Source organism: Brassica napus, chromosome C9 (assembly GCF_020379485.1).
Source record: "Brassica napus cultivar Da-Ae chromosome C9, Da-Ae, whole genome shotgun sequence".
NCBI lineage: Eukaryota > Viridiplantae > Streptophyta > Magnoliopsida > Brassicales > Brassicaceae > Brassica > Brassica napus.
In genome coordinates this window covers 10,498,168-10,513,024 of record NC_063452.1, presented here as the reverse complement: position 1 = coordinate 10,513,024, position 14,857 = coordinate 10,498,168, and the positions used below count along the sequence as shown (strand labels likewise).

The window sequence follows — 14,857 nt, the reverse complement described above, 5'->3', positions numbered from 1 at the left end:
ATTTCAACTTGACAACTAAATTGATCAGCCAATCTTGTTGCTTTAAATCATTAGTATATATATTATTTAGTTTGAATATTTATTAAATAAAAATTCATATGCGTTATATTTTATGATCATTTGTAACTTATTATAACAAAAAAAATAATCTATTGATCACAAAATTTTCAGAGTGAGAATCTTCAAATTTCTAATAATATATAGACGTTTTGAAAAATTCAAAATATAACATATAAGAAAAAATATAAATGTTTTTATTATATATTTAATGTGATTTTTTTAATATCTTTTAATAATATAAAATTAAAAAAAGAACTAAGATACCAAAATTGTTATCAAATATTTATTATTCATAATAATTAATTTTCATATATACGTTAATCATATTAGGTAATTTCGTAGCTTCTAATTAAGGAAAGTGCAAAAACAATATTTGGTAGATTATTTATCAATTCGAATATTCGATAGTTAGTTTAATAAAAAATATAATGTAAGTTAAGATGGACCAACCTATTTTTTTAAGAATAGTATATTTTATATAGTCATTTATTAAATGAAAATTTATAATCATACACTTCTATGATCATTCATATCGTTTTATAACTGAATATTTAAATCATCGATAACAAAATTTTCAATGTGAAATCTTTAATAAGTTTATAATTTATAAATGTTTTTGAAAATTCATTGAAAGTTTTAATATTAAAATATTTATGTAATCTTATGGTATATAGTTTAATCTATATATATATATATATGTTTTATTATTAAATGATATTTTTTACTCATATGGTTTTAAAATCATGTGTATCTTCTTATAATATTAAATAAAAGTTCATATTAATACAATTTTATGATCATTTGTAACTTATTATGACAAAAAAAATAATCTATTGATCACAAAATTTTAAGAGTGGTGATCTTCAAATTTCTAATAATTTATAGACGTTTTGAAAAATTCAAAATATAACATATAAAAAATATAAATGTTTTTTTATTATATATTTAATGTGATTTTTAATATCTTTTAATAATATAAAATTTTTAAAAAGAACTAAGATACAAAAATTGTTATCAAATATTTATTATTCATAATAATTAATTTTCACATATATGTTAATCATATTAGGTAATTTCGTAGCTTTTATTTAAGGAAAGTGCAAAACATTTTTTTGTACGTTATTTATCAATTCGATAGTTAGTTTAATAAAAAGTGTAATATAAGTAAAGATGGACCAACCTATTTTTCTATGAATACTATATTTTATATAGTTATTTATTAAATAAGAATTTATAATCATACGGTTCTATGATCATTCATATCATTTTATAACAAAATATTTAAATCATCGATAACAAAATTTTCAATCTGAAATATTTAATAAGTTTATAATTTATAAATGTTCTTGAAAATTCATTGAAACTTTTAATATTAAAATATTTATGTAATCCTATGGTATATAGTGTTTAATCTATATATATATATATTTATTTTATTATTAAATGATATTTTTTACTCATATGGTTTTAAAATCATGTGTATCTTCTTATAATAAAAATGTTAAACCATTGATCATTAATTTTTAACATAATAATTTTAATAGTTTTAGTCATTTATTGTCGTTTTTAAAAATTCAAAATATAACATATACGAAAAAATCTAAATTTTACTTTTATAGCTAATTTGATTGTTTAATTTATTTTAATAATATAAAATTAAACAAAAAATGATGGAGGAGATATAAATTGTTATCAAATCTTTATTATTAAAATCATTAATTGTCATATATATATTAGTCATTTATGGTAATTCCGTAGGTTTGATTTAAGGAAAGAAAATAACATATCATATCATTATATCATATAGTTTGACCAACTTATGTATCTAACAACATATAAAAATCGAATGTGGACCTACTTATTTTTCAATTGAATGTAATTGACTACCTAATTGAGTGCCACCTATGCATTGGGGCCTATTTTAATTAATACAAAATTGAGGTTACATCTTTTCAAATGTTCCTCAATTAATATATAGGGGATCTCTAATCTTAATCTTAATCTTAATCTTATATTTTTTCAAACAAAATCTAATTAATCTTATAGTATTTATTTTTTTCTCTTTGCGTACAGGTTTTACGTTTTGGGTCTGCCTGATCGAAGGAGAATGACACTAAGATGCCCCGATATGTCAGTGAAACTCCTTGTAAAATGTGCAGACTCATCCATGTTTATGTCGCGGAAGCAACCAAAAAATAGTTTCATGCTTATCTGATGTGTTGAGAACTCTTGTTGTTGGTATGAGAAATCAGAACATACAGAGTTCGAGCAGTGGCGCTGTTCCTTGTAGCTAGCTGAAAGCTGGAATCTATTTAACAACATTCTTGTGTGTTCTGTCCAAATTTAAACCAGAACTATACCGTAGGTACTCTATACCGTTAGCTAAGGTTTGAGCTGTAAATCTGTAATAAGGAGACCTCTAGATGGAGAGAAAAGAAGAGACATACTATACTGTGATCATTGAATAGAATAATACAATATATTAACACAGTTCATCTTCTCCAAATCGCAATCTCCTATTCATTATCATTATCGTTTATTGAATCATTACATGCTCACATGATTCACCTTAAGATCTAGATCCATTAATATTAACATCAATGTCGCCACCAACCTTCTTCGCAATACCGTCAGGCCGACTTTTCCTTTCTCATATAAATTTAATTGCTTGTTCTTATACAGCTATGCATCATGTCTACCCTTTCGTTTTTTATGAAGCTTCACACAGATTCAGTTAATTTTAGCGACGAACATCGATGTATTCATAAGACAATTTTAGGGTGTTGAGTTTCAATCATCGTAGAAGGGTATTTTGTCTGTTTTTCTGGTTATATGTAATAGTAGTGGTTTTTCTGCGCTTCGCACGGAAATTCAACCTTTTTAAAATCAACATTTGACGACTATTTCTATAAATCTTGATTATTTATTATATTTCATTATTTTTACGTGTTTTTTAACATTGTTATGATTGATGAACTTTTTATGTAGACTTTTCTGGAGTTCAAGTTAAGAAAATAATATCCTAGGTGTGTATGTTGTTATCACATTGGGTTGTATTCTTATGTTGGGGTTATGTTGTGATCCGTTTTCATATTCATGTCAAAATTGTATCTTTTTGCATTGACAAAATAATGCCATGTCAGTTTCTACACATTGCTCTGCACATTTATGGAGACTACATCTCTCTATCCATTTTTTATGACTCTAAGTAAGCATTTAGTTCAAAATAGAGTTTTCTCATTTTTCTTTTCATATGTTCTTTGTTAGTGCAACTGAGTACGCATAATTGTTAATATATATGGAAGGAGACGTTATTATAGCAAACATTTTTAAATAAATATTGTAAGATTTTACAAATTTTAAGTTAATTTGTAATTTAATGATCACTTTTGTTTCTTAAGCTGTTTTATATTCATGTTTCTAGATGTGAAACTTTTTTCATTTAATCAAAATCTATATATTTTTCGCTTCAGGTATGTTTATATATATTAATTATGCATATAGAGGCAAAACATGAATCTTTGTACACTGTGAATGTGATGATATCCAGTGACTTTCCATGTCTTAATTATGGGATATTCAAACAAACTCACATAACTTGTGGTACGATTTTATTGGCGAACTCCGTTTTTTATAAAAAAGAATTTTTAACTTCTTCGTAATTAAAGTTAGGATATGATTTCCAAACAACACTTTAACACATAAAAATAAATAAATTGATTAATGTAAGAATTTAGATATTCTCTTTTTATTTTTTACCACAATGACAGTTACAAAATCATTTAAATTTGAATATATTATTTCTAATCCATTCTTAACCAATTGTGGTAACTGAAAATGAGAGAAGGTTGATAACCTTAACTTACTGTGTGACTACTAAATGTACATTTTACGTTAAAAATAGATCATAGTCAACAAAATTTTCACACCACATCAGTTTTTTGCACCTGAAGAAATCTAACATTTCTATTTGAATAGAGAAATTTTTTTTTTGTATAAGACCAGTCAATATGTTTAATTTGCTGCAAAAAAATTCAAATCTGCAAATCTGAAATGTTATATATTATGTGATTAGAGTGACATTAGAAACTGAACCTCAAGCTAACAATAAGCAAAAGTACTTGCCACACAAAATGTTAAAAAAAAAAAGAGAAATATTCAATCACGTGTATAGAACCAAAACATATTTTATTTGGCTCAACACACATAATATCTCATAAGTAAAGACTGGCACACTCAAGTCTGTCAAAATATTATTCAACTCCTAAAACAGATGAAAAAAAAACAAAACCCTAAGCAAAGTTAATATGCCAAACTCTCTCAGGCTCTCACCTGTATTTAGATAAGCAAAATTGTCAACTCTGAAACAAATCATTATTCTAGTTTACTTTCTATTTGTTTGTAAGAGGGAACTTAGTTAAAGTACCTTAATTTGTTAGAGGACCTCATCAAAAAAGATTGACCCTCGCAAAAAGGATTGTGCCTGCAGACAACAACACCAAGTCCTAACAATCTGTTAGAGATTCTAGAAGTTGTGTTATCTCGATAAAGAAAAGTGATTTGTCGAGTAATTGATTCCTTAGTGACAAACAATTTTCAGTAGATGAACTTTATAGTAAGTGGAAACAAATCCTCACGTATTTAACTCCAAACAAACACATCAACAAATGAGTTTTGCCTCATACAAATTCCATTAGCCCCTTCTCCACTGTTGTTTAAAAAATCTAATCTCCAGACAGGCAAACAAAATAAACATATTTTATTCCACCCACCCTGAATGTGGAAGGGGAAAAATATATTGGCAAAAAATAAATAAAACTTGGTTTGTCTTGTTCCTTTTTTATATAAGCAAATTTTGCAGAGAATGGGAGGGGAGTGGAACAATCATTCATCCCTATCAGTCGTCTTCGTTTCCAGTGAGAATGAAAGAGAAAGGAGCGAACTTGGAACTATCTCCTTCGTAGAATTTGTTCTGAAACTTCACCAAGTGGAGACGCAGTGCGTGAAGGAACGTGCTCTGTGTCTCTATCACCAGCAGCAATCCCACAATATGAAAACAATGATCCCAACGATCAGGATCAACACATTGTTGTATCTGTTTATTTTAATGAAAAAACAAAGATTGATTAGTTGATTTGCTAATATTAGTTAGACTAAGAGAGAGAGTGAGAGGATGCGCATACTCCAAGCGAGAAGGAGGACCTTCTCATAGTCTCATAGAAGACTGACGATATCTCCGAGTGTGCAAGACTGCAACACACACAAAGGATGATGGATATAATTAAGCCATGAGTAATATATATAATAGCTTCGACTACTCCATGATTAGATAGATACCTGAGAGCCCATATACGCAGGTAAGAAGAGGTGTTGGAAACAGCTCTAAGCAAAAAATTCTATGGTGTGAAAAAACTGATGCACAAAGATGTCGCTGAATTCAAACTCCCGTGCCCATGTGATCCTCCGCTTGTCGATACATGAATACTCTCATCCGTCTCCTCAAGAGGTGCATAAGACTGACCTTGTTGCTTCTGGATCTGGATAAGGAAACCATTTAGAATGACCAGCAATGGAAAAAGAAAGACCATTATACAGGAACTAAAAGGGAAAGAATCTCACAGCTTCATGTTGTTTCTTCAAGATGAACTGCTTTGAAAGCAACATACACGGAACAGAGACAATAGCCAGAAAGAGAAGCACAAGCTGGAAAAAATGGGAAAGAAAAGATGATGAGTGAAACAAATTAAACGTATGGCATGCTTTTCTTATTAGACCTTGTAACAGTAATTCCAAGGCAGAGATCCTTGCTACATGTAACAGTAGTTCCAATGACGATCAATCCACTCATTCCAAGCTATATATATATATATATATATATATATATATATATACTAATAAAGGATATAAAAACATAATCTTGAAGAAGAATATACCAAAAAAAAAGCCATCAACAAAGATTAACGATTAAAGTGAGTCTTAGCTTTTGTGACCTTATAACTGATTTTTTTGCTTGTGAAAAGTTTTGAACCTCAAATATCCAGATCGGCTAGCAGGTCAGCCTACATTAATAAATATGAACACTTTGTACCCGCAGCTCAATAACTAAAAGTTCCTAATGACAAAGATGACTCAATCAACACCAACATCTACTGTCTCAGCAAAACGGCTGATTTTCAAGGAAGGTTGCCATTGTTGAACCTTTGAGTTTCATATCGAAAAGGTGTGAAGACATTCTTATTTATAGAAAAATAACAATTAACGATATCGAGTGAGTCGTAGTGGAATGAATGGAGTAAAGGATGGTAATGGGATCTTAATTACGTGGATTGAATGTTGATGTGAAGCGTTACAGAAGGGCGGTGGCGAAAGAGAGGCGATGTGCCGGCGTCCTGGTAAGAAGAAAGAGTTGAACCGCCAATCAATAGGTCTGGATTTTTTAGTTATGGGCCAATTTGAAAGCAATACACAAATATTAAAATCCCAACAAGTTGCTGGTCGGGATCGTGAAACTCTCGCTCGAAAAGTAAGCTGGTCCTTGTTTCGTAAATGATTCGTTGCCAGAGCCCAAACTTTCCCCCTACGTATCTGCCGCACTTGGCCAGGATCAAGTCAGCACGTGGATTCAGAGTGGCGCTCGCTTTATTAAAACCGGAAAGACTTTATCGGGTCTTGCCATTAACATACAAAAGACAAGCCTCTTGCATATCTGGACGCATTTATTCATTTTTGAGAACTCGATGAGATAAGACACAGCTTTAGGGATTTTTTTTTGTGCCACGTGGCAAAAAACCCCTATACAAATGATGATGTGGACATCTGAGAGACCAGATAAGCCAACTTTATTATTATAGATAGATATTATAGCTTTTGTTCAAAAAAAAAATAGATATTATAGCTATAGGATTATTTTGTGAATTATATTTTTTTATGGTTATAAAATGTAATTTTCCATGTTATTATTACTTTTTGGTTATAAGTTCAAGTTGTAAATGGAGATATTAATGAAAACAGCCCCACTTTATAATCCAAAAGTGACCTGTAGTGTAGATCTTTCATATATATATATATAATAATATATCATTTTTAATTTTTTGGATTTTAGCCATTATGAAAAGGACAGTTTAATAGAGGATCGGATTCTCTTGGTGATCGGATTCTCTTGGTTATCGAGCCTATTTATGCTTAAATAAGTGATGATTGTTTTTTTATTTTTCACTTTCGATTGATTCAATCATTTGATCATGAGTTCCATCTTGTCAAACGTTCTTCCTGCTCCGGAAGATCCCGTTCTCAGTGTACATGCATTTCAGTCTAAGGATCTACATCCATCTCTACTTTTCTTTTTCTGTTGCTTGGATCCATTCTGCCATTTTATTAAAGAGTAAATCCTTTGTTATTGAAAGTTTTTAATCTTATTTATATGGTCATAAAACAGGTCATATTTGCTTGTAGAGATGATCCTTGTCCGGTTAAGTTGAATCTGAGCGTCGGTGCTTACCAAACCGAGGTAATTTTGGTTCCTTCTCTGTTTTATGGATCTTCACAGTCTCTATGACAAAGTTATTGTTTTAGTCCTCACTTGGGTTGGTATATTTGATTTTATTGTCTTAAGGAGGGAAAGCCTCTTGTTCTTGAGGTGGTAAGAAAAGCAGAGCAACAGTTAGCGAATGACCTGTAAGTTAGAGTCTGATTAATAATATAGAAAGACTTCGATTGAGGAAAAAATAGTCACGTTCTTAAAATATTTAATTTTACTGTTTTTATAAAGTATTTTTGTGTGTTTTCTGTACAATTAACATTTCAGTTAAAATGTTATAACTGTGGGTTCATTTGTGAAGTCAAATGTAAACAAGCAATCATAGTCTATAATTTTCTGATAGTAAATGATTAGCTTATGATTTTGTTTTGTTTTGTTTTGCCTCAAGGTATTGTGACAAGGGATATCTCCCAATCGATGGACTTGCTGATTTTAACAAATTTAGCGCTAAGCTAATCTTAGGTGATGATAGGTAATATATTAGATAGTACTATTTTCCCTCATCTTTTTAAATGTTTAATCGGAGGTTTTTTTGGCTTTTGTTAACTTAAATTCTTTTGGTTATTTTCATTTTACTATAAAGATTGTTTTCGTTTTTGGGCAGTCATGCAGTAAAGGAGAATAGAGTTGTTACTATCCAGTGTTTGTCTGGTACTGGTTCTTTGAGAGTCGGAGCTGAGTTTCTAGCAAAACACCACCAACAAGTAAAGATTTCTCACTAGTTCAGTTAGTTTTTGTTAATGGACATTAGAATTTTGTAAATGAACATTTCAGAAAGAAATGCAAAACGAAAAATTCACAAAGTTATACAAATTTGTGTCATATATATATATATATATATATATCTATGTAAACTGCAACATATTTTATTAGGTAAGCTTGTAATATTGTTGTAATTATAGACTACATTTTACATAGTTTCTTCAAACTTCGCTTATAAACTTTTTATAAAAATCTTACACTAATATGAAAAGGAAAATAAAGTTCTTTGACCAAAATGTGTTGTATAGCCATTACAAAAATAATTAGGTTTCAGAATTGTCTTTGTCAAGTCTACCATTTTCCCATAGTCGATAAATGTGTTTCTCATTTCTTTCAGCGTGTCATTTTCGTTCCAAATCCAACTTGGGGGAACCATCCCTTTATTTTCACGTTGGCGGGTTTGTCGGTAGAGTATTTCCGTTACTATGATCCGCATACCCGAGGACTCGACTTCGAAGGTTGATTTTGTTTACGTCCATACTGACTACGTTTAGTGTTCTACCAATCATAACTTTAAGTAAAGACTTCATTTTATAAATAGGCATGCTCGAGGATCTTGGTGCAGCACCGTCTGGAGCTCTAGTGGTATTGCAAGCTTGTGCGCATAACCCCACAGGAATTGACCCAACACTGGAACAATGGGAACAGATTCGACAAATCGTGAGATCTAAAGGCTTATTACCCTTCTTTGATAATGCATATCAGGTAAGACATACTACTACCTTTGCTTTGTTGTTTTGTTCTACAAACAAATGAAACACTCTGTAGTAGTTGTTGTTTTTTTTCGTATGCTTACACACATATGACATTCATACAAAAACATTTGGTGAATCCGTTATATTAGAGATTTAGTTTCAACAATGAAAAGCAACACGACTCTCTTTTCATCTTAATTTTCAGGGTTTTGCTAGTGGTAACCTTGACTCAGATGCACAATCGGTTCGTATGTTTGTTGCTGATGGAGGTGAATGTTTAATAGCTCAAAGTTTTGCCAAAAACATGGGTCTTTATGGTGAGCGTATTGGTGCTCTTACCATTGTAAGCTACCAAACTTCTCATTTTCGCATACCGGCGTAAATATAGGCTGTATAATAAAACATTTTTAAAAATGTGTATAATCTTTGTGGGTTTAATGTGAAGGTATGCACCTCAGAGGATGTGGCTAGGAAAGTAAAAAGCCAACTGCTACTTGTTGTTAGACCTATGTATCTTAGCCCACCAATTCATGGAGCATCCATTGTTACCACAATTCTTAAAAACAGGTAGTTGTTATAAAGATATATATATGCATGACTTTAAGAATTATTGTTGTGATGAAATGCTTATTAAATAATGAATTTTAATTATGCTCAAAATTTCGTACACATTGGCAGTGATATGTACAAGGACTGGACCATTGAGCTGAAAGGCATGGCTGACCGCATTATTAGCATGCGCCAACAGTTATATGAAGCTATTCAAGCTAGAGGTTTGGTTTAATGCTTTTATTTTCCTCAAAACGTTCGTTAACTGAATCATTTATAAGTTCCGTTTGTACCATTTTGTTCCTGCAGGCACACCTGGTGATTGGAGTCACATTATCAAACAGATAGGGATGTTTTATTTTACAGGATTAAATGAGAAGCAAGTTCGGATGATGGCAAAAGAATATCACATTTACATGACTTATGATGGGTAAGGCAAACATTTCTTGTCTTCTAATGTTTATATAGTACTCAGTTAAATGACAAGAGAAAAATTCAAGAAAATTCACATTTATAAAATATTAAACATTTTTACGTTTAATAAAAACGTATAGTTTTTCCAAATACAAACGCAAACTAATAATTTCGTTTTGCTTCAATTGCTTACTATTTTCATTTTCTTTGAAAATTATAAACTGATTATAAACATGACATCAAACAAAAACAAACAATTACTACACATCTGCTGCAATTTAGTAGACGGAAGATAGTTTTGCTCATTTGTTTGTAACTTTCAGTGAACCGTGAACCGAATATTGTTTTCTATTAACTGACATTTAAGTACTTGAAAAATGAGCTAGATGCTAATTAGTTTATTTGTCAACTTAAAAGCTTATCATTTATAATGAGAATTGTGTAATATTTCAGGAGGATAAGCATGGCAGGTCTAAGTTCAAAGACAGTGCCTCAACTTGCTGATGCTATACATGCCGCAGTTACCCGCATTCCCTAATCTAGTGATTCTGTTCTTTGTTGTTTCTTAAATAAATTTTAAAAGTAGAGTTCTTGGTTTATATTTAAGAGAAAACAAGGAAGCATACTATATATATATTAATTTATTTTTCCTGATGGGATTGTTAAACCACGTCGTACTTCTGGCCCTCTCTACGACATGATGTCGAGCGTTGTGTTACTTGTCAACGCGCAAAAGGCCATATGTTTAGTGCAGCGTTGTATATGCCTTTGCTAATTCCAACTCAACTGTCGACAGATATTACGATGGATTTTGTTTTCGGTCTTCCGCGCATTCAACAAAAACTTTGACTCTATCTTTGTTATCGTGGATGATTTTTAAAGATGGTTCGTTTTATTCAGTGCAAGAAAATAATGAATATTCTTCAAATAGCCATCCTATTTTTCCGCAATATTTACTGTTTACATGAGCTCCCATCCTCCATCGTTTCTGATCGAGACTTTTTCTTTCTTAGGTACTTTTGTCATTCTCTCTAGATACTATTTGATACTAGTTTGGATATGAGTTCTGCTTTTATGATAAAGGAAGACGTAATCGTTGAAAATGAAATGAATCTGAATTGATGTTCATGAAACAACAATTCAACTTTCATATGCCATGAGTTTAGCAGTAGAAACAACTCAAGAATAGTGATGAGGAACCATGGGAAATTTCCCAGAAAATACAGAGAAAAAGAGATGACAAACAAACTTGACAATTTTCTTGATTGATTTCTATCGTCGTCACCACTTTTCCTATATAGTTGTGCTCCTCCGTTTGATTTCCTCCACTCACATCCCCTTCCATGTGGCTTAGTAATTGCTTCACCATATTCCTATATCAAATCCTCCCTGTTTCGGAAACCTTATCCTCAAGGTTTAGTGAAGAAACCAGCGGTCATTAGTTCCCGTCAGAGCAAACAACCTCGGCCACTGGTTGGACTACTGAGACCACCTCCATCCATTAGGACCTCTAATGAGTTCTAATGATTAAATTAAGAGTAAATAAGGTGATTTGGCAAGTTTAGAACTTTGGTTAGTGGAAATAAAATTTTCCTCCTCCAATGGGAGAACCCCATAGGGTTCTCTCTGCAACACGTCTCCTTTCCATCTTTTTTTGTCATCCTTGTGATTTAATCATCGCATGCATGCATTTCACAAACTAATTTATTTCCGAACATTCATTTTTGTACTCTTCTTCATGATGGTGATCATATTGGTGTGTTAAAAAGACGAGGTTCTGTTTTCTTTTATCATCAATGGGGAAGTATTGAAGACAAGGAGTTGGGCAAACAGCAGCTTCTGTACAGACTTACAGAAACAAGCACCACAAAAACTAGCAGTGTCATACGGCCCTCAGCGTATTTAGGACAGGATAATAGACTGTCATGTCTACAAAACGCATTCTAAACTATCTACCATGAATCTATCAGCGTAAATGGAGAAAAATTCAATTGCCACCAGGTTCATGATCGTGTACTATTAATACTTTTAGAGCAGGAATCAGATGTTGACACAAGTGTACATATCACACACATAGTTCCAACTTCAATGTCTAAATGCTGCTACAATAAAATTAAGACAACCATGCTTCTCCTAAACAGCAAAATATGCTCGAGTCTAGCAACTGGTAAATTATTATCACACTCCAAAACTATCTACCATGACTGTATCAACACAAATGAAGTACAAACGATAAGTTTGGATACTAACTTGATTATAAAGTGTGAATTAATCTATATAAGTACACCTTGAAAAGGGCAACACTTGGGAACAAAACAAAAAGAAAGAAGAAGCTCTCTCACTTACGTGAAAAGCCACCGCTTCGCTGGTTCTGTTTCATGAAAAAGCCCTCTCTCTTTCCTTCTCAACCCTCTCCCTCTTCAACCGCTCTTCCCTCAGCTCCTTCAAACTCTTCTTCCCACTCTTCTTCTTAGATTCACTCCTACGTCCACCATCCTCCTCCTCCTCCTCCCCTTCACCACCAGCTCTATCTTCATACTCACGTTTGTTCTCAACGTACCAAGGAAGCTTCACTCCTTTACCAGCACACCGTACCCCAACCTATACTTATCCTCATCCGGATCCCCTGCCCTCACTGCAGCATCTTTCGCAGAGGCTCTCGCGGTCGCAGCAGCTTCTTTCCTCATCTTCTTCCTCCTGTGATCTTCCTCCTCCCCAGGCTTACCAGCATCCTTCTTCGGTGTTAGCTCGATGGGGTCGAAGATCTTGATCCTCCTCCTCCTCCCATTCACGAAATCGAAAGGATGATTTTACCTACCCGAGAAAGAGGTCGAAATGAGATTCGAGAGAGAAGCGGAGTCTTCGAGAATGGAGGAGAAAGAAAACTGATTTCGCACAAACGAAGGGGAGAGAGAGACATTAATGTGCGTTCCAATTACAAGATGACACGTTAGGGTGTCTTACTGATTCTAAAATGCTCACGTTTGACAGCGGTTCTCTGTTTATTTAGCATTTTTCATTTATTTTTACTTTTGCTTTTGGTTAGAACCTGTATTAAACTACTCCGGTGGAGGTGCTCTGAGATCTCGCATATCTGAAGCAAAAGTTTCTCTTGTGCTGCAAGTAAAGCCCGAGCTCTCAAATTGCTACAACGTCCAAATAGAATGTCCCGTACACAACACCATGTCACCAGTGGTGGAGCTAGAAAAAAATTTCACCGGAGAGAAAATATAAAACATAATTTTATTCAAATTATCCAAAAAAATTATCCCAAAAAAATATAACATGTTATATAAATTCTATTGGAAATTTGTTGAAAATTTATCTAAAATATTTACTGTAAAATATTTAGACAGACATGACCTGTAAAAATAAAGTTATAGCTTATGTTCAAAAAATTTAATCTGTAGTCATTATTCATAATATCATATAAAATAAAATTGAAACAATTCTTATTAAACTATTTATAATTTAATCTTTAAAATAAATTAAGCAAAAATGAGTTTCAATAGTTTTAGAATCTCAATCTTTGCAATAGCCTAAATTTACCCCCATATTTAGATTACTATATGCGTGTCTATTGAGTGATATTAGTAAACAATGAAAAAAAAAGATTTATTAGCCATCATATTTAACGGACAAACCCAATCGTACGTAAAAATAATTAAATTAACTAAAACAGTGAACGAAAGAAAAAGTGACCGTCGCAAAATGTTATAATGAATGGGGGCAATATTAAATGACTTTTTCTTGGGTTCACCCCCTAGGGTGAACCTTTAGGTTCACCAACCAATAGAAAGTTGTCATTTTAGATCTAGTATCTTTTAATTAAGGAAACAAAATAACTTGCCAAATTATATTATGCTTTTAAAATAAAAAATAAAAAATTAAATAAATAAAAATAACAATAGTTCTAAAAAAAGATTATTTAAAAAAAATATTTATTTTTAAGATTTAGAGTTTAGTGTTTAAGATTTATAATTTAGAATTTATCCAAATGTTTAGTGTTTTTCCAAGGGTTTAGGGTTTACCTAAGGGTTTAGGGTTTACCCAAGGGTTTAGGGTTTACCCAAGGGTTTAAGGTTTTCCCAAGGGTTTAGGGTTTAGGATTAGAGTTTAGGGTTTAGTGTTTTGTTGACAACATGTTTAGTGTTTTTCCAAGGGTTTAGGGGTTTACCCAAAGATTTAGGGTTTACCCAAAGATTTAGGGTTTAGGATTTGAGTTTAGGGTTTAGTATTAGAGCTTAGGGTTTAGTGTTTTGTTGACAACATTTTTTTTTTGAATTCGTTTTTTATATATTATTTTTATTTATTTTTAAATTTTATTTTGAAAAAATAATATAATTTGCAAGTTATTTGGTTTCCTTAATTAAAAGATACTAGATTTAAAATGACAATTTTCTATTGGTTGGTGAACCTTAGGTTCACCCTAGGAGGTGAACCCAAGAATAACTCATATTAAATTGCCTTAGGTGTAGTTATTTCATGGGGGGCAGCTGCCCACTCCACCTTCAACGTACATCCGCCCCTGCATGTCACTGTCGCAGCTCGTTCCCGCCACTCTCGTCCTTTCCCTTCTGAGCTGAAGAATGTTTTCGAAACTCATACCCAGTGGTCAAGGACAGCAACCAACATCTCCCTCCTATTGTGCTGTGCTTAGGCGGACAAGAAGTTGAAGATTTTTTCACATGCTGGTCTTTTGAGGAAAACTCCTTGACACCAAATTCAAATTGTGAAGTGTAATCAGCGGCAACCTCCACCATTACGTCTCGTCTCTGAGGAGAACCACACGTCTTCTGCGCCAGAGCCTCATCAGTTTCTTCATCAATGGCGTCATCTC

At 32.2% G+C, this 14,857-nt stretch overlaps 1 protein-coding gene, 1 long non-coding RNA gene and 1 pseudogene across 3 annotated transcripts; 1 reads left to right on the top strand and 2 right to left on the bottom strand.

Annotated features, from left to right (window-relative positions):
• Positions 1–4,676: 4,676 nt before the first annotated feature.
• On the bottom strand, positions 4,677–6,702 carry LOC106392783. Of its 2 annotated transcripts, none has more exons than XR_007329303.1 (5): positions 6,382–6,702; positions 5,680–5,763; positions 5,398–5,597; positions 5,244–5,310; positions 4,677–5,155 (listed from the first exon to the last, which is right to left on the bottom strand). It is a non-coding gene; the product is annotated as an uncharacterized LOC106392783 (long non-coding RNA). The 2 variants fall into 2 exon arrangements; XR_007329304.1 differs by lacking the exon at positions 6,382–6,702 and adding an exon at positions 6,051–6,370.
• A 465-nt stretch (positions 6,703–7,167) lies between these two features.
• LOC125593388 (aspartate aminotransferase, cytoplasmic isozyme 2-like) lies at positions 7,168–10,669 on the top strand. The gene is made up of 12 exons (XM_048769945.1): positions 7,168–7,355; positions 7,496–7,567; positions 7,673–7,734; positions 7,986–8,069; positions 8,202–8,301; positions 8,697–8,817; positions 8,901–9,064; positions 9,260–9,397; positions 9,500–9,621; positions 9,733–9,827; positions 9,913–10,033; positions 10,471–10,669. The coding sequence occupies exons 1-12, from the start codon at positions 7,302–7,304 to the stop codon at positions 10,553–10,555; spliced, it is 1,218 nt and encodes a 405-aa protein (XP_048625902.1). The 5' UTR covers positions 7,168–7,301; the 3' UTR covers positions 10,556–10,669.
• Positions 10,670–12,077: 1,408 nt separating this feature from the next.
• Positions 12,078–12,824, bottom strand: LOC106437166 (annotated as a pseudogene).
• Positions 12,825–14,857: the final 2,033 nt, after the last annotated feature.

Excerpts from the sequence above, each read along its gene's own strand:
- LOC125593388 (XM_048769945.1), top strand. The coding sequence starts at position 7,302 with ATGAGTTCCATCTTGTCAAACGTTCTTCCTGCTCCGGAAGATCCCGTT. Across the intron at positions 9,065-9,259 it reads TCTTTGATAATGCATATCAG|GGTTTTGCTAGTGGTAACCT; the intron begins GTAAGACATACT and ends CTTAATTTTCAG. Across the intron at positions 9,828-9,912 it reads TGAAGCTATTCAAGCTAGAG|GCACACCTGGTGATTGGAGT; the intron begins GTTTGGTTTAAT and ends TTGTTCCTGCAG.